A 23,190-nucleotide genomic window follows, 5' to 3' on the forward strand; every position below is an offset into this window, starting at 1 on the left:
ATAATTTCATCTACCGAAAAGATGCAAGTGCAGCAGATAACCAGGATTACCCATCGTCGGGAACGAAGAAAACAAGGCAACTCTGGATCAACGTAGTCTTGAAGGCACAGCGTCGACGAGCTCGGCAACAGCTAAACCTAACTCAAAAGCAAGTCACGCTGCCACCTTCGCTTTCGTCGCCGAGGCAGCTGAGAAGAGCTACGACCCGCAGACCTGCTCCCACGCCCACACCCTTTCCCCTGAAAGAGTTTAAGCGAATTTTGCGACCATGCAACGGACTCAACGTAGGCCGGCTCCAAGCGTCCTCACTGCTCTAGCCCAGCTTCAGGGCACCAGCACAATGGGGCAACAAGCCAACAGGTGCCTGCAGATCAACCAGAGCCAAAACACTGCAATAGTGAGCATCCCATCTAAAGTTGCGAAACTATTACTTCACATAACCCAAACCAAGATTGGCAAAGCAGAGCACACAGTGGAGGTCTGCGGACTTGCGCCAAACGATGCAGTAAGGAGTTTTACAAGAAGTCCAAGCCCAGTTTTCGATTCAAGAAATCATGAAAAATATAGACCAAGATGAACTTTACCTGAAAGACGCAAGGAGTGCAGCAAAGCACACCCGGAAGAGAAGCACTCAGGAGAGACATACTGCGCAAACTGCCACATCAGGCAAAATGACACAGGGTGACACCTTTCTAGCCAAGAAGAATGCAAATGCGTGTCTCCAGAAGAGACCAAAGGATCCGACGATGCAAGGAAGGTTGCAACACAACCGCACAACAACGAAGCGTGAGGAGGCCGAAACAAATAAAACAGATTCTCACCGCGTTAAAGATTTCCCTCCGCTAAGCAATTATCACACGGGGCACACCAGGTAAGCAGACGTACAAACAAGCCCTTAGAGCAAAAGGCGAAACAGCATGACCCCGAAATGGGAAAGCAGCATCCATGTCAAGCATCCAAGACGCTGCCAGTCAAGCCCAGTGTGGCTTAGGCAGGTCTGACTTCAACCTCGCTTTGTTCATATGCAATAAATTATTATTATGTCCTCGTTTATGGCTTCATGGACAAAGACATTCAGCTGGCTCCAGGCCAAGCCCACCATAGCATTCTATCCAAAGCAACAAGCCCAAACGTCAGCTCGCAAAAAGTATAAGTGTCGATGAGACACGATTCATGGGGCAGCAATGTTGACCAGGCGGAAGCAGAAACCAGGACCTTTAGACAATGCCGCAGCTTCATCTTCTCTTGAAACGCAATATCAAACAAAGAAATGGCTGCATGCATCACTCACCTTGCAGACATCTACGTAGCCGCTTCCGTTGCAGTCTTACCTCATTCCTGATCTAGACTGCAGAGACAGCAGATGCCGTTCAGCGAACACGCTGCCGCTCGAATCAAGCCAAGTTCTGCGGGATGCACCAGACAAAATATGCTCGTGAGCTTGTATCATTAACACAATCACATTTCATATGCCAGAATATCCTACCTTAAGATGACAAGTGCTGCTAAAATGTAAATGAAGACACAGCCTACTGTACGTAAATTTTCTGGATGTTGCACCATTTTGGCATACCTTACAATAATAATAATAATGCTTTATTTGAATCATGCCCCAGAACGACCACTAGGTCATGTGTGGTGGCACATAAAATGGTAGTACATGACTTAACACAATGTACCCCATTTGTAAAAAAGAAAAGACTAACATGCAATCAGGAATTGAAAAGATAAAAAATTAGCTCCCTTCTAAACACTGATATATCTGAAAAGATATTAACATGAGAGGACAGTTCATTACCACAAATCTGCATCCTTACCATCGGTGACAATTTCGATTGAATGGAGGGGTAAAATATACTAAATTCTCTAACAACACTGTTACAAAAGCAAGAAAGAAAAACATCACTTATTTAAGCCACCAGCAGACATCCAGAAAAAACCACCTTGGGACCTCGCGATACTGCTCACACGCCAGTCTTTCTCGGCAAATTACCATGTGCAGTCTCCACATTAACAGTGCGCACGTTCCGACAGTGTACAAACAAAAAATAGGCAACGACAATAGCGAGAGGAAAATGGGAGCTCGTTCGTGGTGCCGTGCCTCGCATCTCCCCTGTAGACCAAACTGACCATTTTAAACCGAAGCAGCGCCAACGGGCATGGCCTAAGAAGTATGAACGTAAGCACAGTATCTCTAACCCTGCCATGTCCACGATGTGTGAGCATCGACAGCTGCTGGAGGAAGCACGACAGGTTGAACCTTGCTTTCCCTCGGAGGGGTGGAAGGGAGATTTGTTATTGAAGGCCTCGAAACTAAGCGCTCATCTAGCATGCTGCAAGGGCTTGATCGTGGACGGCGAGTATAGTTTAGATGACCGTCAAAGTTCTCTAAGGGGCCTGAGTACCCTTTAACAATTCCTGAGGGGTGTAAGAGACCCATCATAGCTTTTTGAGAGACCTGTGAGGTCTGTCCCAATCCTTTTCGTGAAACTACAGCCCCTATCAAAAATTATTTTAACGGGTCTCTAGGTCAGATCATGCGACCATTCAGGATACATTCCGTCGGGGAAGCCACTCGGCCATTTTGCAACGGGTTGCGCGACAAGTTTTAGAAATATAGGAGACATTCCCCAGTCCCTTCCCGTAGTGGCGCGGCCCCAGCGAAGAGAAAACGGGCACGCACGAAACAACCCGTTGTGGAAAGGACGTTGCTCCTCTCCACTTCAGCTCTTAGTTTTCACCATTTCCCCCTTCACAGGTTTTGCTGTTTGATTGTAGATAACCTGTTTTAGTCAGTCGAAATACAGTCTTTGTCAGAATCTGGTCACCCTGTTTTTTCTCAGTTTTTGGAGACCAAGTGTCGCGTTTTCCGGGTTCAGGGTCTAGTTGGAGGAGTCCCGGCACACTTATGACACAGAGCTCTGCTTTTGCTGATTGTTTAAGGGCTTGCTTCGGTATCAAGGAGGCAGCCGGGCATGCTGCCTATATTTCGTGTGCAGGCTTTTTTGCCCCTACGTGCCGAACCTTGGTTTTCCCACGACAGGCTGTTTGTTACATCCAGGATTGCATACGTCTGCTCCTTAAAAACCGACGACCAGTTTGCGCTTTCCACTATTCCCTCGCTTCCTCCTCTCCCATGGTGAGGAGGAAATTCTGCCTTGCAGAATCTCGAGTCTGGTCGTCGGCCTTTAACCCCGAAACGCAGGGCCAAACGTAAAGATTCACAGAGGAAACCAGGTCCGGGAGACAGATGAGTCGATGGCCGTTAGGTCTCTCGCTAAGCCGGAGACAAGGTGCCTCTGGTTCTTGTAATCGTACCTCTCCCATGATGCTCACAGACCAGGCATGATACTCTGGAATGACTGGCATACTTTTCTTCTTGCTCGATCATCTCCGCTTACGTTTCTCAGCCCCAAAAACGTGCTTCGGTTGACAAGCGCCGACAGTTTGGTTTTGCAGCGAAGAGCAGTTGGTTGGCGTCCTGCATTAGGCTATTTCCTACTTACACCAAAATTCATAGCATGCTAACCCAGGAGCCAAATAATTGTGGCCCGAGAGAGTCTGGCCCGAGCCAATGAGATTATTCTGCCTCCGTTAAAGCCCCAAGATCTGTACCATTCTTCCCACTAATGAATGTACTCTTATTCGACGTATCTTTTATTTTAAATGTAGAACCTGGGTATAACTGTAATATTTGTAACGCTGTCACTGGACCCATCAAGTGTTCATCTCGTAGTACGTAATCTGCCCACCCAAGTCTCCGATTACAAGCTACCAGCACTGGTTCAGGGATGAAAATGTTTGATAGCTCAAATTTCTTTGTGTAGCAGGAAAAAATGGTGCTTCTAGATAACTTTAAACGACCAATCTCAGTGGCCAATGGTCAGAGCAGCACAACTGACATTGCTAGGTCAGATATACTTACGAAACAAAAGATCTGGTGGCTGTTCCTTGTAGCCTCTACCCAAGATTGAGGTAAACAACAATGGGCGATGCAGGTTTGCAAGACATTATTTACATGGTTGAGCAAGCCAATTAAATTACCGACATAACATTTTTTCCTGCCAGTTTGACTTTCAATCAGCAGGTCCTCTCGAAAGTCATAAAACCATACCAGTAGCCCCATTTTAGTACAAGTGCACTTTCAGACAACTCCTGGAAATGTTATGCGAGAACATTCATGGCAAATACGGTTCCATTTTTGTCTGCAGGTGACAGATGCTACCTCTGGAGCCCTGGCTACTCACCCCTATTTCTGGCAACCCCAGCAAGAGGCAGCGCTCAACAACAGCGTGTTGAGCGGTGCGTCTTGTCGAGTCTGGCCTCGGCCAACACCGCTCAACACGCTGTTGTTGAGCAATGCATTGGTAAACTGAAAAACCAGTTCCGGTGCCTGCAGAAGTACCACGCTCTGCACTACGACCCAGAAAGAGCACGTAATTTAGCAACAGGATGTGCTATTCTGCACTATGTTTGCTTACACAGCTCCGTTCCGGAGTCTGCCCCAGACCCCTTTGTGTAGGAAGAGTCTGACTGCGGGTACAATGATGACAGTAGCGACACCAACAGCGACACTGGCACTAGGAGCCTCAAAGAAAGAACACTAGCAATGCAGCGTCGGAAAGTCAGGAAGGTGGACGCCCTCTCTCATCGAGCTTGTCATGCTCTGCGGTGTTGGCATGCTTGCCGTAATCATTCAGCTCACTGGAGTCGCGCTGTGCAAGCTTAATCATATCTCATCAAAGACTGGGAAGCACAGAAGGTGTACAGTTCTACATCCATGTAATGTGGGTGGCTGCACAAATTTTAGCTCTGATGTGGGAAAGTCAAATTTGGGGGTTTTACGTGCCAAACCTATGACGGGCATCTGGCACCTATGACGGGCATCTGGCACGCCCCAGCGGAGGACTGAGGATTAATTTGGACCACCTGCGGAGCTCGGTTACACAGTGCCTTCTCTGCAATAAGCCTCCGTCATATTGCGGGCACCTCGGTCGGGATTCGAACCCGCCACCTGAGGACCTGTAGGCCGGTGCTCTCGCCTCAGAGCCACCGAGGCGGCTTCTGATGTGGGAAATCACTTATTGGGTTGGGGTGAAGGCATGTTTTTGCATCCACATACATCATGTGCACGCAGAACTTCACACATTCTATGCTCACCAGTTCGTTGCAATGACATGCTCTTAAATCGTAATGCAGATATTTTTTTCTTCCTTTTTTACTTTTTTTGTTTCTCTTTATAAGCCTAAGCAGTCAATGTAGTCCACTTGTTTGCTCTCGTAAATGTCTCTGTCAGGGTTTCTTTTGGTACACATTTTCATAAAATTTGGCTGATAAAACACTGTGTTCAAAGAGGTTTTGGCAGAGCTTTGGTGGGCCGATACAAATTTTTTTTTTTTTTTGAGTGGGTGCATTTTTTTAGTTGCACTACCTGTACCGGTGTGAAAAAGTGCAATGTGGTGTACTTCTGGCATGTGTAAGAAAGTGCAAGGTGGTGTACTTCTGGCATGTGTATCGAGATAGAACCGTAAATACATTGCCCTACAATTTTCTTCACCAGTGCAGGTGTGGCTAAAAAGATGCACCTAGAGTCGGTGACAGGTCAAGAACGAAGTGGAAGCTCCTCCCACCCTTTTCCACTTCAGCCGAGCAAACGTTAAAGGGCAACTCCGGTCCATACTTTCGGTTTTGGGATTATGACTGTTTTTAGTCCAGTCAGCGTCCCTGAACTGCAAGGTGCAATTTTTTTCTCGTTATTGTGCGTAGTTCTACAGATATGGACCCCTCAAAGTTTTGTTTGGGGCGCGGCCAACAAACCCGAAACTAGCCGCTCGAGGCTCCGGCAACGCTCGAAATCAACCGCTATGTGAACGTGACGTCAGGATCGTTCTCGTTCAACGAGCACGCACGCCGAGCGGCACCTACCTCTGTTGCGCTAGCCGTCTAAAGATAGGAGGTAAGCTGATTTTGTTTTAATTCTGTATACGTGGTAGTTATCCAGCATATGTAGCAAGGGCTAGTGCATATACCCAAAAGCTAGCGACTGGAAAACCCGTGAACTCGTACGATTCCGTACTCGGCGGCCGCCGCCATGCGTGCGCTATGCCGTACTCGTCGCTTGTATACCCAAAAGCTAGCGACTGGAAAACAAGTGAACTCGTTCGGTGCCGTACTCTGCGGCTGTCGCCGTGTGTGTGGTCTTCCGTACTCGTCGCTAGACCTAAATTGTCATCGGGGCTCTGTGGATGGAGCGGCGTTGCTCTACGCTGTGCTGCCAGTGACGTACAGTACTGGGGGCCCTCTCACTTTCGCGCTGCGGGTCAGTCCCAGACACGAAGCTTTGAGGCTCTACGGCGCGAGCTGCGGCGTCCGAACACACGAGTGCTGGGCTGTACACCTCTGTTTTTTCGTTCTTTTTTCCTCGGGCGCATAAAAGCCGAAGTCCAAAGTCCACTCATCGAACAGCGTTCACCCACACTTTCTTCAATTTCCGGTCCGTTCGAAACTTGTGAAGAAGCACCTCCGGGTTGCACAGCGGGTTGTTTGAGCAGCCCACAGCGCTACAAGTTGCGCTCGGCATCTTTCGAGGAACAGCTGGGCAGTCTTGGGCGCACCGAGTTGCTCGCTAAAACGAGTCTTGAAGTCCTCACAAGCAAATAAACAAAAATCTATACCGAAGCTACACGGGCTACAGATAAAAGCAACGGCTAAACATGCCAATCGCAAGCCGAAGTAGCTGTGGTAGTGGCTCAAAGAAGCGCACTACGCGCAACTCCTGGACCAGAGGAAAAAAAGAGAAGGATACTGACGTCACGGCCCAATGTTGCTTTGGCGATCGACAAACCGCTTGCCGCCCGCTAAGGAGCAGCGGCTTGCGGCGGGTCGCATTTTTATTATCGGCATTAGTTGAGAATGCGGCGTCCCACGGACGTAATATTTTGGCTGGGGTCGTAATTTGCAGAGCAGTCGCTTTCTTGTATGGGATCGCCATTGTCGCGGCTTGGTTTGATGGCAGAGTTATTGTTTTTTGGTGACACCATGTTCCAAAACTTCCTTGGGTTACCATTCAAAATAAACAGCGAGTCATAAAAACAAAACTTAGCCAATTTCAACTTTTTATTGTAGTTTTTAAGGGCAAAGTTATAAGCACCCAAAGCTTGAGGTGTTAACACGTTTAGCCTTTGCAAATAGCCTTTTCTTGTTATGCAAAAAGAGCAGCATTTTGGTGAACCATGGGTTATTTGAATCAGTGCATACTCAGGCTGTCGGAACAAACATATTTATAAGACTGTTCATTTTAGCTTTAAATAATGCCGGTTTCCTCTACTGATGGAAGAGGACAATTTAAATGTAATGGTCAAAAAAGATTGTCAACCCATGATCTATTCATCTATAATCAGCCTCATTATAATCGCGAATGATCTTGGAAATAGAATGTTTGACGAGAACGGAGTGGCAAGTCGACATGTTGTAACCTATAATCACGGAGCCCGTCGCAGTATTGAATGGACTTGACAAGGTCCGGTGACGTAGTTAGTGCAGGGGTGGAACTCACGAAATGTCCTTGGGAACAGCCACGGGAGCAACTGAAACAGCTGTTTAGGAGCAGGTTGGGAGCAGCTAAAACTATGTTCTGGAGCAGGCTAGGAGCAGCTCAGATCAGTTTTCATTGCACTTCAGCTTGTGTCTTAGACACGCACGGGAGCAATTTCAATAGCGCTTAGCAGCACAGATGAACATGAGTGGTTAGGGACCTAGGTAGATGGGATAACAGTGTAAAAGGTGTGAAAACTTGAAACTTTGTGAGCCTCTATACTTTCCAGACTCGTACGTAACGTGTTACAAGGTTACTTGTAATTGATTATTTTTACTGCAATTTTGTGACGCTTCGATTACTTCCTTTAAGGGGTAATGATCTTTTTAGTTGAACTAATTTTTTGCTGTAATCGATTACAAAATTACCCCCCATTACAATCTTCCTCATTTCTTTTTTTTTTTTTTGGGGGGGGGGGGGGAGGGAGTTGGAGTTATTCAGCTCCGGGCAACGGGCTTTTTTTTTTCGAAATTATTAAGCACGAGGCTGTGAGGATTAGTAGGCCACTTTACTATGCTTCTTTTTCGTGGGTACATTTTTATTTCTACACCGGAGACTACTTATGGGTATGAAAAATGACTTTATCTAGCCTCTTGTGAGGGATTAGGTGTGTGCCATCACTCACTCAGCTTTAAGCGCGAAACACACGTACAACCAAACCGTCCGATCCGACGTGCGGACTGCCGGAATGACCTTGGGGGGCGAGGGGGTTCCGCAGCATCGGAGAGCGTTGAAAACCCTTGCCTCCGACCGTCGTATTGCGCGGTCAGACGTCGGATCGGACGGTTTGGTTGTACAGTCGGGGACAAAAGTCTCCAGAACACGCGAGCTGCGGCTGAAACGCATTGCTCTGCCATCTGCCGGCGGGTTGCCTGGTTTCGAGATCACACAAAAGCGCATGCGCGTCCTACTCTGTCTGCAAACATGTGTGTTTTCCCGCTTTTCTGCGGCACAGCGCCTACCTCGGAATCGGGCGCGTGGTACCGCCTCGGATATAGCGCTGGCGGCTTACGAGCGTCTGCTACACATTCCGAAACACGAGATACCACCTGGGGCATTGCGCCGCATTTCGCTGTGTCAGCGCACCTTGCTTTATAACCAGTTGAGTTTATCGCTCAGTTGAGTTGCCGTGACTTCTTGCTTTATAAGTGCCATGTCAGTAAGCGCTATCTCCGAGGCGGTACCCCGCGCCCGATTCCGAGTTAGGCGCCGCGCCGCAGAAAAGCAGGAAAGTGCACACGTTGGCACGCACAGTAGGACGCGCATGCGCTTTTCTGTGGTCTCGAAACCAGGCGACCCACCGGCAGATGGCAGAGGAATGCGTTTCAGTCGCAGCTCGCGTGTCCTGGAGACTTTTGTCCCCGACTGTACGTGTGTTTCGCGCTTTAAGCAAAAACAGTCGAGGCTTTCTTTTTTTTTTTTCTTTAACAACTGAGCGCGAGATTCCACGGATTATGCTGTCATAAAAAAAGTTTGAATGAAAAGTAACGTGGGAAGTAATTGCTTACTTTAGAGTAATTTTTCGATTACTTCTTTGAGGCTGTAATTGTAATTGTAGTCGGGTACTTTATACAGCAAAGTGATTGTAACTGTCATCGGTTACTTTTTCAGTGACGGGTACAAGTCTGATTATTTTCTTAGTGGCTTTCAGCTGCTCAAAATGCAAACCAGCTCTGCTTATCACACAACCCACACGTGCTCGACATAGTACTTATATGTGCGAACCACGTGACGTGCGTAAGCAACGGACGCGGAGTTGCGCGGAGGTACAGGGCACCAAATTTCGAGTTTATCCTATTGTGCAACTGAATATCGAAGCAGCAGACTACGATTAACGAAGTTATCGTATTCGAAGTGACAAGCAGGTGCAAGGTTAAAGTACACCAAACAGATCTACCGATCGCGTGAAAGCTGCTGGCCGGCAAGGTTTCGGATCGGATCACGTTTCAGTTCTATCAAATCACGATTTATCTTGCGGGAACGCGGTTCCAACTTCTAACGATAAAGTACTAAAAGTTTGAGGACACATGCGAAGTAAAAAAACATTTTTTTTGTAAACAGACCAGATGGAAAAAGAATGTTATAAAATAAAATTAGAACGAAGAAAAAAAAATTTTAGAGCTATATTGACGGCACAAAATGATTTTGTAGTTGCGCCCGTGGGAGCCGCCGCGAGTCATGTGATAGACCTGTGCGCCGTCTCAAAGTCGACTCACAGTCACGCCGCCGCTGCACGCTGAGCGTGGTGCGCCGCCGTCAACTCATTTCTCCACACCGCCACCGCCGCGCAAGTTTGTCTACCCCGCAGCGCTGCCGCCGTCATCTGACCGGCACACAGGTCTATCACGTCTGCTTCCGCTTTTTCAGGAGCTTTCTTTGGGTTCGAAAAGTTACCGATTAATCTTTGTGTTTTGTTGCACTTGAAATAAAGATGAATAACTAACTTTTAGAGACCATAGGAAGCTTCCGATAGAGCGGAAGCACCACGTGACAAATAGCGACCAGTCACGTGACAACTAGCAGCCACTTTTCCGCAGCGCCCGCCGGCGCCAACTACAAATTCGTATAGGGCCGTGAATATAGCTCTTAAAATTTTTATTTTCCTTGTGAATTCGTTTTATGACTTCCTTTTCCCAACCAGGCTGTTTAAAAAAACTTTATTAGTCCTTTGCATGTGTCCTTTAAGAAGTGCTCGAGCTTCCTTAGGCTTCCTTGCTGGAAATCCTTTGTATTCCTGTTACTAACAAGTGCACCAAGTGAGACACTTCGGCCATTATTGAACACTTTGAATAAACAAATATGAATAGTTGGAAGATGTTACAAAGCAGTCTACATTGATAAAAATTCCTTCTTTCTGCATGTCAAGTTCGCTTGTGGCGTAATCTAAGATTACTACGACATACCAGTTAAGGAAAGTTGGTCTTCAAATGCGGACACCACACGCGAGCCACAGCGAGCTACAATAGGGAGCAGTGCCACGCTTGAGAAGCCCATCGAGGCACAGATGTTGTTTGGTCTAGCCACAGTTTACAAAATGGCCGCTGCAGCAAGAACAGCGGGACTGCGACTGCTCGCTTTTAACAATTCTGCAAAGCGGACACCTATGGCAGTTTTTCAGCTGAGATGTTCAAGTAACGGTGGTGTAACCCGTGCCAAAAATGAAATGGAGCATAGAGACCCACTTTATTCGGCTGGCGGATGGAGATTCTGCACACCGACGAGCTGAAGCACTAGCGAAGTCAGTGCGGACGACTGGTGCGCACTTGCTGCTGCTTGTCCCTCTACAGCCTGCAGGAAAAGGGGAGCGCATTATGCACAAAATGCAAACTGTTACGCAACACATTAGTAAAGTGAAAAGCACGCCAGAGGTTTTCAGACGCGTTGCAAGCAATACAATAGGAAACTTTTGCCAAACAACTTTTCACCTTGGTAAGCTCTGTGCAGTCATGTTGCAGAGCAGTTTTCACCATTCACCTTATTAGATTACTCGTAGACAACGAGTTACTGGCATTTTAGGTGCTCCTAAAGCACAGAAGAAAAGAGAATGGCTGTGTTAACGAAAGAAGTCGAGAAGTCTGATCAAAGGCGTATGTGGGGCGAGTAAATCCACCCTTACTCTGTTCTCTTTCCCCTTTGGAGCTGCCTTGGTGGTGTCCTTGCCTGCGCTTGCGAATGATGCATTTTAGTTACACTGACGGCAGAGTTGCCGCGTGACAAGTCCTTCAGTAACGAGGCCAGTTTCCTATAATTACACGAACACACGCTGGTGGCGGAATATTATTTATTTGTTTCTTTAGTTACTTAGAATTACCCTCAAGGCCCCGAAGGGCATTACAGAGGGGAGTGCATGGTTAGTACAGTTCTGATTTTAGCGTTATCGGTGATGGTGACAATATCATCTGGAAGGCCATTCCAGTCTACAATAGCTTCTGGTAGAAGGGAATGTTGAAATGGTCTTGGGAAGGGTAATCTTGCACGAATGATCGAGTCTTGCAGAGATATAGCTGGGCTGGCTGAGGAGAGACTGTCGTAATGGTTCCGAATAGTACATTTTATGGAAAGGCAAAGACGGGAAATTCTGCGACGAACGGAAAGATCAGGAAGAGCTAATTGACATTTCATTGCAGTGACACAAGAAAAGCGAGACTAATTAGAAAAAATAAATCGAGCAGCACGATTCTGGACAGATTCGATTTGCGTTAGTTAAAAAAAGACTGATGTGGGTGCCAGATAGCTGAAGCATACTCTAGTTTAGGGCGAACAAGCATGGCGTAAAGGAGACGTTTAAGGATAGAAAAGGCAGAGTTGAAATTGCGACAAACAAAACCGAGTGAGCGGTTTGAGGATGATATTGTCTCGTCGACATGAACATTCCTGGATATATTAGTGGTTAAACGAACGCCTAGATATTTTTACTGTGTAGCAGTCAGAATGGTAGTGCCATTGAATGTTAACGAGTTTAAGGGCTGGAAGCAAGAATGTGTAAAGCAAAGGTGTGTGCATTTGCTAATGTTGAGACACATCTGCCATGTGTGACACACTGCTTCAAGAGCTTTTTTATATAACTTGCGATTCAAATAAAATGAAATTTACATGGCTTATTTGGCATTACAATCGGACTACAAATATGTACTTTGTTTTGAGGTAACCTAATTAGATTTATTAATATTAAAAATTTAATTTGCAATGATTATGGAAAGGATTAACGCAAATTAAAATACTGAGCTCAGAAAATAAACATAGATCAGTGAACTGAGAGGTATGTGCAATCCAATAAGGTATAAATGAAAGCTCTAGGATGATTTATAAATTACTTATGACACTTTTGAACCTTCCAGTTTCAAAATCATTTTTTGCCGGATGCCTAAAAGGCACCCACAAAAAGCCTGACAGCCTATTTAATATATTTGTAGCCCTCATTCAATATGTCGAAAATCCTTCAGGACAAGATGATAAGTGCTTGCCAAACTTCAAAAAACACATTTTTAAAAATGTGTTTTCTTAGTAAAATTTTGCTTCAAAGAGCAGTGTCTCCCCTTAAATGCCGTTCTGGAGTGCAACATGGTCATATGGGTTTTTTATTAGTCTATAAACAGCACAGGTCATCAGTGAAAAGATGAACAGAGGATGAGATGTGAAGAGGGAGATCATTAATGTAGATTAAAAAGAGCAAAGGCCCAAGCACAATTTCCTGTGGAACACCGGAAGAAACGGGAGAGAAAGAGGAGGATGTGCTGTTAGTGAAAACGAATTGAGAGCGATGAATAAGGAATGATTCAATCCACTTAGGAACATGAGGATCTAGTTTTAGGAAAGAAAGTTTAAGAAGAATGCGATTGTCCGGGACTTTAGCAAAAACTTTGGCGAAATTAAGCAAAACAGCGTCAGTAGGAAAGCCGGTGTCAAGATTTTTAAACAAATCGTTAGTTATAATAAGTAGTTGGGTCCCAATAGAAAGGCGTTTCCAGAGGCCATGCTGCACATTGGTGAAGAAATTGCAGGAATCCAGGAAGTTAATCAGGTGCCTGTAAATGACATGCTCGAGGATCTTGTAGAGGCAGGTGAGTGATATTGGCCTACTTACTAATTTTCCGGTCAGAGGGCAACACCCCTGTGTCCACGGACTGCTCAAATATCTTTGAGGTAAAGACCGGATGAAAATTTAGTGTTAGTGAGAGCCTTCGTAATGATTTCCTCTATGCCACATGATGGAGATATTTTGAGGGTTTCTATACCGCTGAAAACACCCTGAATGTTTATAACAATTGAATCCATTGGAAAATCATTCTCTATAACAGGAGAAATTCCAGTAATGGGTGTAGAAATAGTGAAAGCATCAGAAAACGCACTATTTAAATATTCACACATTCACTATTCAATATGTTATTACAAGAGCTATTCACTAGATTAATTTCAGAGTACAAATCTCCAAAATTTGCGAGGGTTGTTTATTAACATATTAGGTAGAGTTTGCAGAAAGAATGTCTGCTTAGAGTTATCAGAAAGAATGTGTGCTAACACCCCTTTAACATAGTTTTTTATTCGGAAGAGCAAGTGGCAAGCTTAGGCCAAGTATTTCCTTTTTTAGCGCTCCTGAAACATCTTTTCTTTTTATGAGATAAACGATGAAGTGGATTATTGAACCACGGTTTAGACGTAGTAGTTCGGATTGTCGAGCACAGTATGGTAATTTTCAATAAGTTGAAAAAATTTTGTCTCAAGGCTTGCCAATTTTCATTAGCATTATGGCACTGGAAGGTTTCATTGAAATAAACAAAATAAAGCCTTCGCTGTTGGACACTTCAAATACACATACAAATCATATCTGGTTTCAGTTTGAGTCTAAGAACACTGCCTTCTAACTTAACTGGCTAAAGTAGGGTTGACCAAAATCAGCCGAACAACAATAATTGGGAGTGCACTACACTACAGTTCTCTTAACACCTACGCTTGCAAGTCGACGGAGTGCATCGACTGCCTCTCTCTGCACGAGCAGCATTTCCTGCTGAACTGCCAGCTGCTGCTGCTGGGTGGCCAGCAGACCCTGCTGTGTGGCCAGCAGTTCTCGCTGGACAGCCAGCTGGTCCTGCCGAATGGACAGCAGATCCCGTGCCGTATCAACTCCAGACCGTTCGTACCATTCGGTGGTAGGGGGCATGCCACTTGCGCAGGACGTTCCTCCTCTCCTCCCTTTGCCATGTCGCCTTCAGCCACAGACCCCTGCATAATATAATTCAACTATGTAACACGCCACAACGCTATACAGCCCTTCTAGTTATACCTGTGTCTAATAGTGTGCACCCTAAACTCAATATTATTTTTTTTTCGAATGTCACGGATTTATTGTCTCCGAGTGGGTCTAGAAATATGCTGCAGCCCCGATATCCAAGCTTTCGTGGAAAACACCACGAGGCAATACATTCGCACCACATTGTTTTGTACATTAGTGTTCAATAAGGTAAAAAGCAACATGGTGTCTGCTCATGATCCAAGAGATTCACGGTACTTATCGAAGCTGCTGCTGCAGCCGTGAAGTCCCACAGCGGCGCGTCCACTGTCGGGGGCGCACGCCCGCCCCCTCGAGAGAAATCCGTCCCCACAAAAAATAATAATTTTTCTTGCTCCGCGTTTAGGGACGGCCCATCACTCGCGCCTCCACCGGCATACCTGCCAACCTGTGGACATTAAAATTCGTAAAACTCACGCAATTGCGGGGGGGGGGGGGGGGGGGCTGTTTCGCAAGGTGGCAAGGCTTAATGTCAGCCTTGTCACCGTGCAAAACGCTTACGTTACACGTGCACGTGCTACAGAATCCAAACTTCTCTCCTTTTTTGACGGCACAAAGCACTGGAATTCCGACGTGTAGGACTTCAAGAACACCTGAAAGTACCTCTTTTTAGGTTTGGAATTTGCCATTGCACCGCGAAGCCACCGCAACCAGAGGAATGCTATGATTACACGTGTAACAAACACAGACGCTGCACTTCTCGCCTCGAAACTGGCCGAAACAGAGGCCCAACCACGTCTGAACACGCCAAACCAACATGCGCCGCCAAACACACAAACAAAGGCTTTGGGCTTTGGATTGATTTTGGATATGTGGCCCCCGGATAGACGGATAGTAAAAACCACAACGCTGCCGTGGACGGCACCTGTCGCCCTCTTGTGGCAGTGTGAGGTACCGCCAGCAACGGTTTTACGAAAAAAATGTTAAAAAAAATAGAAATGAAAAAAGTATCTTTTTTTCGTAAAATTTGAAGCAAGATTCGTAAAATCGTAGAATTAGTCCCAATTCATACATTTTACAAAAAATTCGGAAGAGTTGGCAGGTTTGCACCGGTCTTCTGTTAGGGACACGAGACTCTCAGGTCGCAAGCCCACGTCTGGCATGCACGTGAGTTCCAGAAAGTTATTCTTTATGGCCGAAGGGCATTTAACTCTCAAACTATTACGCCCCATAATGTATATCGCTCCTCCTTGGTAACAAAGCTCTCTGTAGCAGTCCCCGAGAAAACTCGACTTTCACCGAGAAAGTCCAGGAGAAGCGCAAACTGTCGTGCCGAGACGTAGCGACCTAGCTTGCGCTTCTTAGCGTTGTCGGCCACAACTGTCTTCGCAACGTAAAGGGTTGTAGTTAACGTTGATTGTATTGCCGCGCGCAGGGTCACGGACCTCTAGTACTTTCTCGTTTATTCTCGCTCCGGACCTAACTTCTGTCGTTTATCCCTGCTTATGTTGTTCTAGAAAGTGCGTGTACATTCTCGCCGCGAGCGCGCTACGCTCGAACCTTCTCCGCCGAATCTTCGAGATAGTGACTCACTCTAGATAAGACGCCGCTCGCGACCTTGTCGAGTCAGTCTCGCCTCTGCGCTCGATCCTGCGGTTTCGCCGATATCGACGCCCGCGACGCTCTGCTGTTTTCTTTTGTACCCTTTTATTTTTGGCACAAGTTCGCCACATTAAACGTTTATTTCTTCTTGTTCATTTTCTGTTTTCTTTTGGTCACCACCCGTGACATTTTGGTGGAGGTGCTGGGTAGCAAGGGTCCTGATTCCGGGGGTAGGCCAAGGTTCCGGCGACATAGTCGGATCTCGGTCTGGTCTTCGTTGGGTTCTTGGGGGCTTGTGTTCGGACTTGCACTGCGAGAACTCGGGGGGGGAGCGCTGCACGGGCATGCGGTTACCCCGCACCTCCACCAAAATGTCACGGGTGGTGACCAAAAGAAAACAGAAAATGAACAAGAAGAACGCATGGTCGGAAGGTAACGACCATGCTGGACGCCATGCTGCCCCATGAGCCATCTGACAACGAGAGCGACGACGCCCAGGCGGTTGCTCAACGCGCCGAAGAAGTCCGCCAGCTCGCCCGACTCATGATTCAAGACCAGCAACGCGTCGACGCCGGCCGCTACAACCTTCGTCGTAGGGACGTTCACTTCCAGCCCGGAGATAATGCCGCGCGCAGGGTCACGGACTTCTAGTACTTTCTCGTTTATTCTTGCTCCGGACCTAACTTCTGTCGTTTATCCCTGCTTATGTTGTTCTAGAAAGTGCGTGTACATAATGCCGCGCGCAGGGTCACGGACTTCTAGTACTTTCTCGTTTATTCTTGCTCCGGACCTAACTTCTGTCGTTTATCCCTGCTTATGTTGTTCTAGAAAGTGCGTGTACATTCTCGCCGCGAGCGCGCTACGCTCGAACCTTCTCCGCCGAATCTTCGAGATAGTGACTCACTCTAGATAAGACGCCGCTCGCGACCTTGTCGAGTCAGTCTCGCCTCTGCGCTCGATCCTGCGGTTTCGCCGATATCGACGCCCGCGACGCTCTGCTGTTTTCTTTTGTACCCTTTTAATGTGGTGAACTTGTGCCAAAAATAAAAGGGTACAAAAGAAAACAGCAGAGCGTCGCGGGCGTCGATATCGGCGAAACCGCAGGATCGAGCGCAGAGGCGAGACTGACTCGACAAGGTCGCGAGCGGCGTCTTATCTAGAGTGAGTCACTATCTCGAAGATTCGGCGGAGAAGGTTCGAGCGTAGCGCGCTCGCGGCGAGAATGTACACGCACTTTCTAGAACAACATAAGCAGGGATAAACGACAGAAGTTAGGTCCGGAGCAAGAATAAACGAGAAAGTACTAGAAGTCCGTGACCCTGCGTGCGGCATTATCCCCCCCTTTAAAAGCGCATCGTCCCGATGCAGCACAAAACAAAAAAACAAAAAAACAAAAAAACACAAATCCTTAACAAAACGGTAGCAAAATCGCGAGCCACAGTTCACAGTTCTCAGTTCACTCGTCGACAAGAGTAGAAAGTTCTATCGTTCGTAATACGGCTTCAGCCGGACGAGGTGCACCACCTCGGAACTCGCCCATCTGCAAGACGTCAGCCGCGACCCGAGGTGGTGCACGTCGTCCGGCTGAAGCCGTATTACGAACGATAGAACTTTCTACTCTTGTCGACGAGTGAACTGAGAACTGTGAACTGTGGCTCACGATTTTGATACCGTTTTGTTGAGGATTTGTGTTTTTTTTTTTTTTTTTTTTTTTTTTGTTTTGTGCTGCATCGGGACGATGCGCTTTTAAAGGGGGGGATAATGCCGCGCGCAGGGTCACGGACTTCTAGTACTTTCTCGTTTATTCTTGCTCCGGACCTAACTTCTGTCGTTTATCCCTGCTTATGTTGTTCTAGAAAGTGCGTGTACATTCTCGCCGCGAGCGCGCTACGCTCGAACCTTCTCCGCCGAATCTTCGAGATAGTGACTCACTCTAGATAAGACGCCGCTCGCGACCTTGTCGAGTCAGTCTCGCCTCTGCGCTCGATCCTGCGGTTCGCCGATATCGACGCCCGCGACGCTCTGCTGTTTTCTTTTGTACCCTTTTATTTTTGGCACAAGTTCGCCACATTAAACGTTTATTTCTTCTTGTTCATTTTCTGTTTTCTTTTGGTCACCACCCGTGACAGTATTCATTATTTCAGTACATTAGGTACTAATTCATGCAACCAGATTTCAGGAATATATTTTTTTAATTTTGTCTCATGCTATTCATTTTGCCAACTTAAAAATAATATTTTTACTGTTATACTCACCGCGGTGTTTTGAGATTCTTAGTGGGGACACTTTAAGGGAAAAATCCCGATAGAGTTTCAACTCAGTCGTGCGTGTTGACCGACGTCACAATGGAGTTGGTTCGCCGGTGGAGTTTGCCAAAGATGGAGATGAAGCTGCTCCCATTGGCAATCCCACGAAGGAGATTCACCACTGCTTCTTTCAGCATAGACAGACGGGCGATGAGGTCAGAGGGGATGCACCTACCGAAGAAGCTGCATCACAGAGGCTAGCCTCACCACGTCATGTCATGGCCCTGCTCTTTTCAGCATGTTATTTATTATATTGCGCCAGAAAGCCAGCGACATCAGTACCTGGGCTAGTTGGTGCCACTGATCTCTGTTGTAGTAAGCTGGATCACGGATCGAGGCTCGTCTTAATAGGGAGGAGTGGTGCCACCAGCGCCCATCACTTGACATTGGCTAATGCATAAAACTCTATGGGAAAGACAAAGAAAAGTGACGTTCCCCCGCTCGTAAACTGTTGTCGTCACTGAATCTTTTGGCTGCTGTCGGGAAGCCTGTCAAATAGCTAGTGCACAAACATTAAATCTGACAACCCTCGCGGTTGTTATATAGAAATGTTTTGTTGTCGAGAGTGACTCTACTGGGCAAAAAATGTAGAGCAGCTCACTGAGAAGAGAGTTACCTAGAGGTACCTCGGAGTCGGTGGCGGTTTCAATGAGTCGGGTTTAGCAGGTGACAAGCTTGAAGGCTCTGCTATGATTTCGCTCACTCCCGGAAAGACGCTGCCAATATGGAACTTTGTTGACGTTCAGCAACTTCTGGGCTCCCCCACGACGGCATTATTGACAGCAAGTTTATTTGTTCACTCCACCACGAGAGCAAGCTTGCCAGATCAGCCATGGGTGCTATAGCACAATATTTTAATGGGCATTCGAATGCTTGAGAAATCGCAATTCAACCTCCAAACACACAATAAAATTATTGCAGCACATCGTAAAATACATGCCTTCGAACACTGTGTAGAAGCTTTAATTTCCTTCTTTTGTGTGTTTCTCCCATAGACTTGCGTGTATACACGACTTGCATTGACGTCACATCAGCCACCATTGCTGCGGACCATGCTCCAGTGCCCGTACCTTCCGGAGCACACATTTAGGACCAATGAATTTCTTCCTCTCGGAGAACTTTGCGGAGAAGAACAGATTCGATGCTGCCAAAATGTATGTTCCAGAGGGTACGGGCACAGGAATGGTATGGAGCCATATGACGTCCCGTGCAAGGCACGTCTTGCTTGGTGCCAAGCAATGGCTGCCGGTGGCGCCACCGACAGACTTCCGATTTGAATCCAGCCTACTACAATAGAGACCAGTGGTTGGTCCACGCTTCAAGAAAATTGGTCTATGCGTAGGTTTACTCAGCTGCACAAATTTCCGTAGAACTATGGCAGCAGTTGAAGAAACGTTTAGGGTTCCTGCCACATGACAATGTTGGATGCGCAAGAAGCAAATGCCCGTGGCTCAGAGTCCGGTAGAGGCAAATGTGCAGCCCTCCCCGTCGCAACCTCCGAGGCGGAGTTGCGGAATTGCACACAACTGCTTTTAACACTTCGACAAGTCGCGCGAGCGAGTTGCGTGAACTGCTCGTGCCGCAGAGCACGTGAGCTCGGCAGCTGTCCAGAGTGATGAGCGAAGATTGTGGAATCAGGGCTGCCGAAGCGGCATGTACAGCCGTTACGATCAGACAGGAGCACGTCGCTTTGAAGAAAGCAGGCCAGCAGATAAGAAAGGACGTGGTTGCACACTGCACAGTTCTGACGTCACCCGTGATAAAGTTTTCGTGTCATCGACCTCCAGACCAAGCGGGCAGAGCTATACGTAGAAACCATGGTGTAATACGCCACGTCCTGTCCAGTTCTCCCTTCTTTTTCGTCTCTGTTGTTTTGGTGTTTTACATCATGATGCAAAACCAACTAGCCCAACTAGCCATCCTTATACACCTTTCCAAAAAACACTCAACCCCAGGGGCAACAAACTGTTTTCGAGCCCAGTCACTGAGTTTGAGGCTAGACTCTCACCAGCGTCCCTCCTAACCCTAACCGAGTGGACTGTGATGACAATAGGCGCAGCCTGCGTAGGCGCAGTTTCAAACACTGCTGGCGTATAAATTATCGTCGTTTCCCGCTATATTTTGTGTTTCATGCTACATGTATTTTCCCGAGGACATTGAAAAAGAATTGTCCCACATTTAAAAAAAAAAAAAAAACTAAACTATTTTTGTTGGGTACGCGCGCGACAGAACGAGTTCGATTGGAATGTATAGTTCTAGTTGTTTGTGTTTATTTCTTACGATAAGCTTTGACGGCGCCGCAGGATTCACCGCATGTGAAACGACAAAGCGCTTTGCTGTCAAAAATAAATTGCAACAGAAGAGGGCCGCAAGGCATGCATTTTTCATGCTCACAAATAACGTGTTTACCGATGGACAGGACACGGACATACAATTGAGGAAGTGGTAACATTCAAACAATATATCGTACGTACCACACGATGCAGCGTTATCCGAAAAGAATTTATTTGAGAAAGATCTCAAATATCACAGTCACAGTCGACGACAGTCACATCTTGATGATCGGACGGAATCAGAGATGACTTCGTCTCGGGGCCCGTTTTGGGAAGAGCTACCTTTTCTCATAACCGCACCAAAGCAAAGAAACAAACGCGACTGACCCGTTTCTCACCCCAACCCGGACAGCTATATTTGGAGACGACTGAGGATTCTACGCGGATTATCTCTGGGAGGGGGAAGAACAATGTTTGCAAAATCGCGTCGAGGGTCGTTCGACGTCCTTCACCTCCTTCCTTTCCCGTGAATGTCGAGCAGAAAAGCTTGAATGGCAGGTACTTACCAGCCTTATTTATCACAGTGGAAGATAACACAAAAAGGGTACGCAGCACGCATAAAAAAAATTAAGTGGAAACTTTCAAGAGGGGCGAGAAAACATTGAATGCAAAACCGCAAAAACATAGGTAGAGAACCACGCCGAGCGGGTCTTCACAGTCCCAGAGGGTGGCAGAAAATTTCTAGCTGATAGAGGGCGCGAGAGTCGCACCAGCCGCATCAGCATCAGCAACATGGCAGTGGCCTAGGAGCGTTTTTTGGAAAGGTGTATACATAGAAAGAGTTTGGCCATTCATTGGAAAGTATAGGAAGCAAATGAAGAGGCGCCATTGGCCGAAAGCGGGCTGGGCGTGTCCCAGGGCGTCTTCACAGATTTGAATGTGGCCAGCCAGAAGCCGCAAATAATACCCTGGCAGTGGTCGCGAGAAACAAAATTAATAAGTGCGTCGGACTAACCCTTGGCGAGTGAAAACATGATGCATGTGATTGTACTATCACGGTCATACAAAATCAATATCTAGGAGAACGGTCGACATGATCTGTATGCCAGGCGTCTGAGCCACGTCCGAGCGGTCAGACTCTGTCCGAGCAAAACGGAGTTCGAGCGGGACATTCGATTCTTACACCTTTTTGCACGATCATAATCGAAGCATCACGTAGACTATATTTTCAGCCATAAACAGTTACTCTATTAAACTCTTTGGCACAGGTTAAAATTTTTCGCGCTAACACTGCTAGGCGATTATTTGCGGCTTCTGGTTGGCGTGTCAAGCCTTCTATCTGCGTCTCGTACACGCCCTGGCTCTGCCCGCTTCTCCTATTGACCAAAGTCTCGACGACAGCGCTACCAAGGTCGCACGAACGGAAGAGGCCGGCTCTCCGAAGCGCGGCTGCTCGTGGCTTCGTTTGGCTTCGCACGAAACCGAGTGCGAATGAAACGCAAGACATTCTTCTCGCGGCAAGTGCGTGGTTTGAGTGCTGCGGAAGCCACGCTAACGTCGATTGTCCGGTAGATCAGCGCCTTATCACGGCGTGAAACAGCAGGTCAGCGAGGCTAGCATGTGCCTTCTGCCACACGTGAGTAGACCCACTGACCTGCTGTTTCACGCCGCGATAAAGCGCTGATCCACGGGACAATCGACGTTCGCGCGATATCGTTGGAAAATCTGGAGGCTGTGCCACAAAACAGCTGACGCCGTGTTTAAAACCTATGGGAGCACAATAGTGGAAGTCGGCCTTGTGCAAGATGAAACGAAATACAGCGGCTATTTACGGCATACAGCACACGCTGTCAGGATGTCACGACAAAGAATTTCGGCCCAATGGCTGGGGGAGCCAGTTTTTCGGTGCCTACCTTGTGATGTGAAAGTGTCGCCCTTCGGCCAGTCTTGTCTCGGAGTCGGGGTGTGTCGTAAAGCTGGTGTCTACGACGTGGAACTAGAAGGCCTATGAACTGTGCGAGTAGAACGTCGCACGACTACGCAGGAACAATACAAAATAACTGCGACCGCGAAATGCGAAGCATGGTGCGAAGCGTCGATTGCCGCGGACACGGCAAAAGACAGCCAGACAGCTACGACACTGGATTGGATTGAAAGCCGCAAGTCTGGTGTTTCACAACAAACCGTTGCTAGGGGTGTTGCTAAGGGCGAATACACCATCGTTCAAAAATTCGACGTAGAACATAAACGTCTAAAAAAAAATACACTACTTTTATAAAATTCCAGCATGCAGCAGTCCGCATTTCGCACCCATGGAACTAGTTAGCCAGGGAAGATTGTGGCATGGTTTCGGTTTCGATTGACAGGTTGACAAGAGTTCATACGCAGAGCAGGCCGTCTACATCACCATGACTCTTGTGACTTGGCAGCGGGTCAGGTGCCCCAACCAAGGGGCTGGCTGGCATCCTGACAGGAGCTGCGAGAGTTTCACAAAACAGCGTTCCTGCAATTATTAAAATAAACAAATGTTACGTGCGTGCTTGACCCAACATATGAGAAACCTAGGAGAGCTGTGAGTATTCAAATATCTATCTCCTAATGCCATGCACAAATGTCTTGCATGAACCATGTGCAAAACTTTCATTTTGTTTCTTGAGTTCTTAATGGTTGGAATGAAAATGCAAATTG

At 47.1% G+C, this 23,190-nt stretch overlaps 1 protein-coding gene across 6 annotated transcripts; it reads right to left on the minus strand.

The window, feature by feature from the left end:
* Nucleotides 1–1,186: 1,186 nt before the first annotated feature.
* Nucleotides 1,187–22,943, minus strand: LOC120848314. 6 transcript variants are annotated; one of them, XM_040220316.3, is made up of 5 exons: nucleotides 14,985–15,132; nucleotides 14,233–14,314; nucleotides 13,179–13,230; nucleotides 10,777–10,882; nucleotides 1,187–1,406 (listed from the first exon to the last, which is right to left on the minus strand). In XM_040220316.3, exons 1-5 carry the CDS (start codon nucleotides 15,008–15,010, stop codon nucleotides 1,328–1,330), a joined length of 345 nt encoding a protein of 114 aa, XP_040076250.1. In that variant the 5' UTR covers nucleotides 15,011–15,132; the 3' UTR covers nucleotides 1,187–1,327. The 6 variants fall into 6 exon arrangements, 4 of the variants coding, with proteins under 4 accessions (XP_040076250.1, XP_040076243.1, XP_040076241.1 ...); XM_040220309.3 differs by lacking the exon at nucleotides 14,985–15,132 and adding an exon at nucleotides 22,887–22,943 and having other exon boundaries at nucleotides 1,189–1,406; nucleotides 14,043–14,314; XM_040220307.3 differs by lacking the exon at nucleotides 14,985–15,132 and adding an exon at nucleotides 22,416–22,604 and having other exon boundaries at nucleotides 1,189–1,406; nucleotides 14,043–14,314.
* Nucleotides 22,944–23,190: the final 247 nt, after the last annotated feature.

This window comes from Ixodes scapularis, unplaced genomic scaffold (assembly GCF_016920785.2).
Source record: "Ixodes scapularis isolate PalLabHiFi unplaced genomic scaffold, ASM1692078v2 ptg000005l_1___fragment_1__unscaffolded, whole genome shotgun sequence".
Classification (NCBI taxonomy): domain Eukaryota; kingdom Metazoa; phylum Arthropoda; class Arachnida; order Ixodida; family Ixodidae; genus Ixodes; species Ixodes scapularis.

What these genes read in the sequence shown, in the direction of transcription:
- LOC120848314 (XM_040220309.3), bottom strand. Translation starts at nt 14,252, where the DNA reads ATGCCCCCTACCACCGAATGGTACGAACGGTCTGGAGTTGATACGGCA. An exon ending in CACTCCGTCGACTTGCAAGC is followed by an intron (nt 13,231 to 14,042) that starts GTAGGTGTTAAG and finishes TTTACCTCAAAG; the next exon opens with ATATTTGAGCAGTCCGTGGA. An exon ending in GCCCTCTGACCGGAAAATTA is followed by an intron (nt 10,883 to 13,178) that starts GTAAGTAGGCCA and finishes CTTTTCCTGCAG; the next exon opens with GCTGTAGAGGGACAAGCAGC.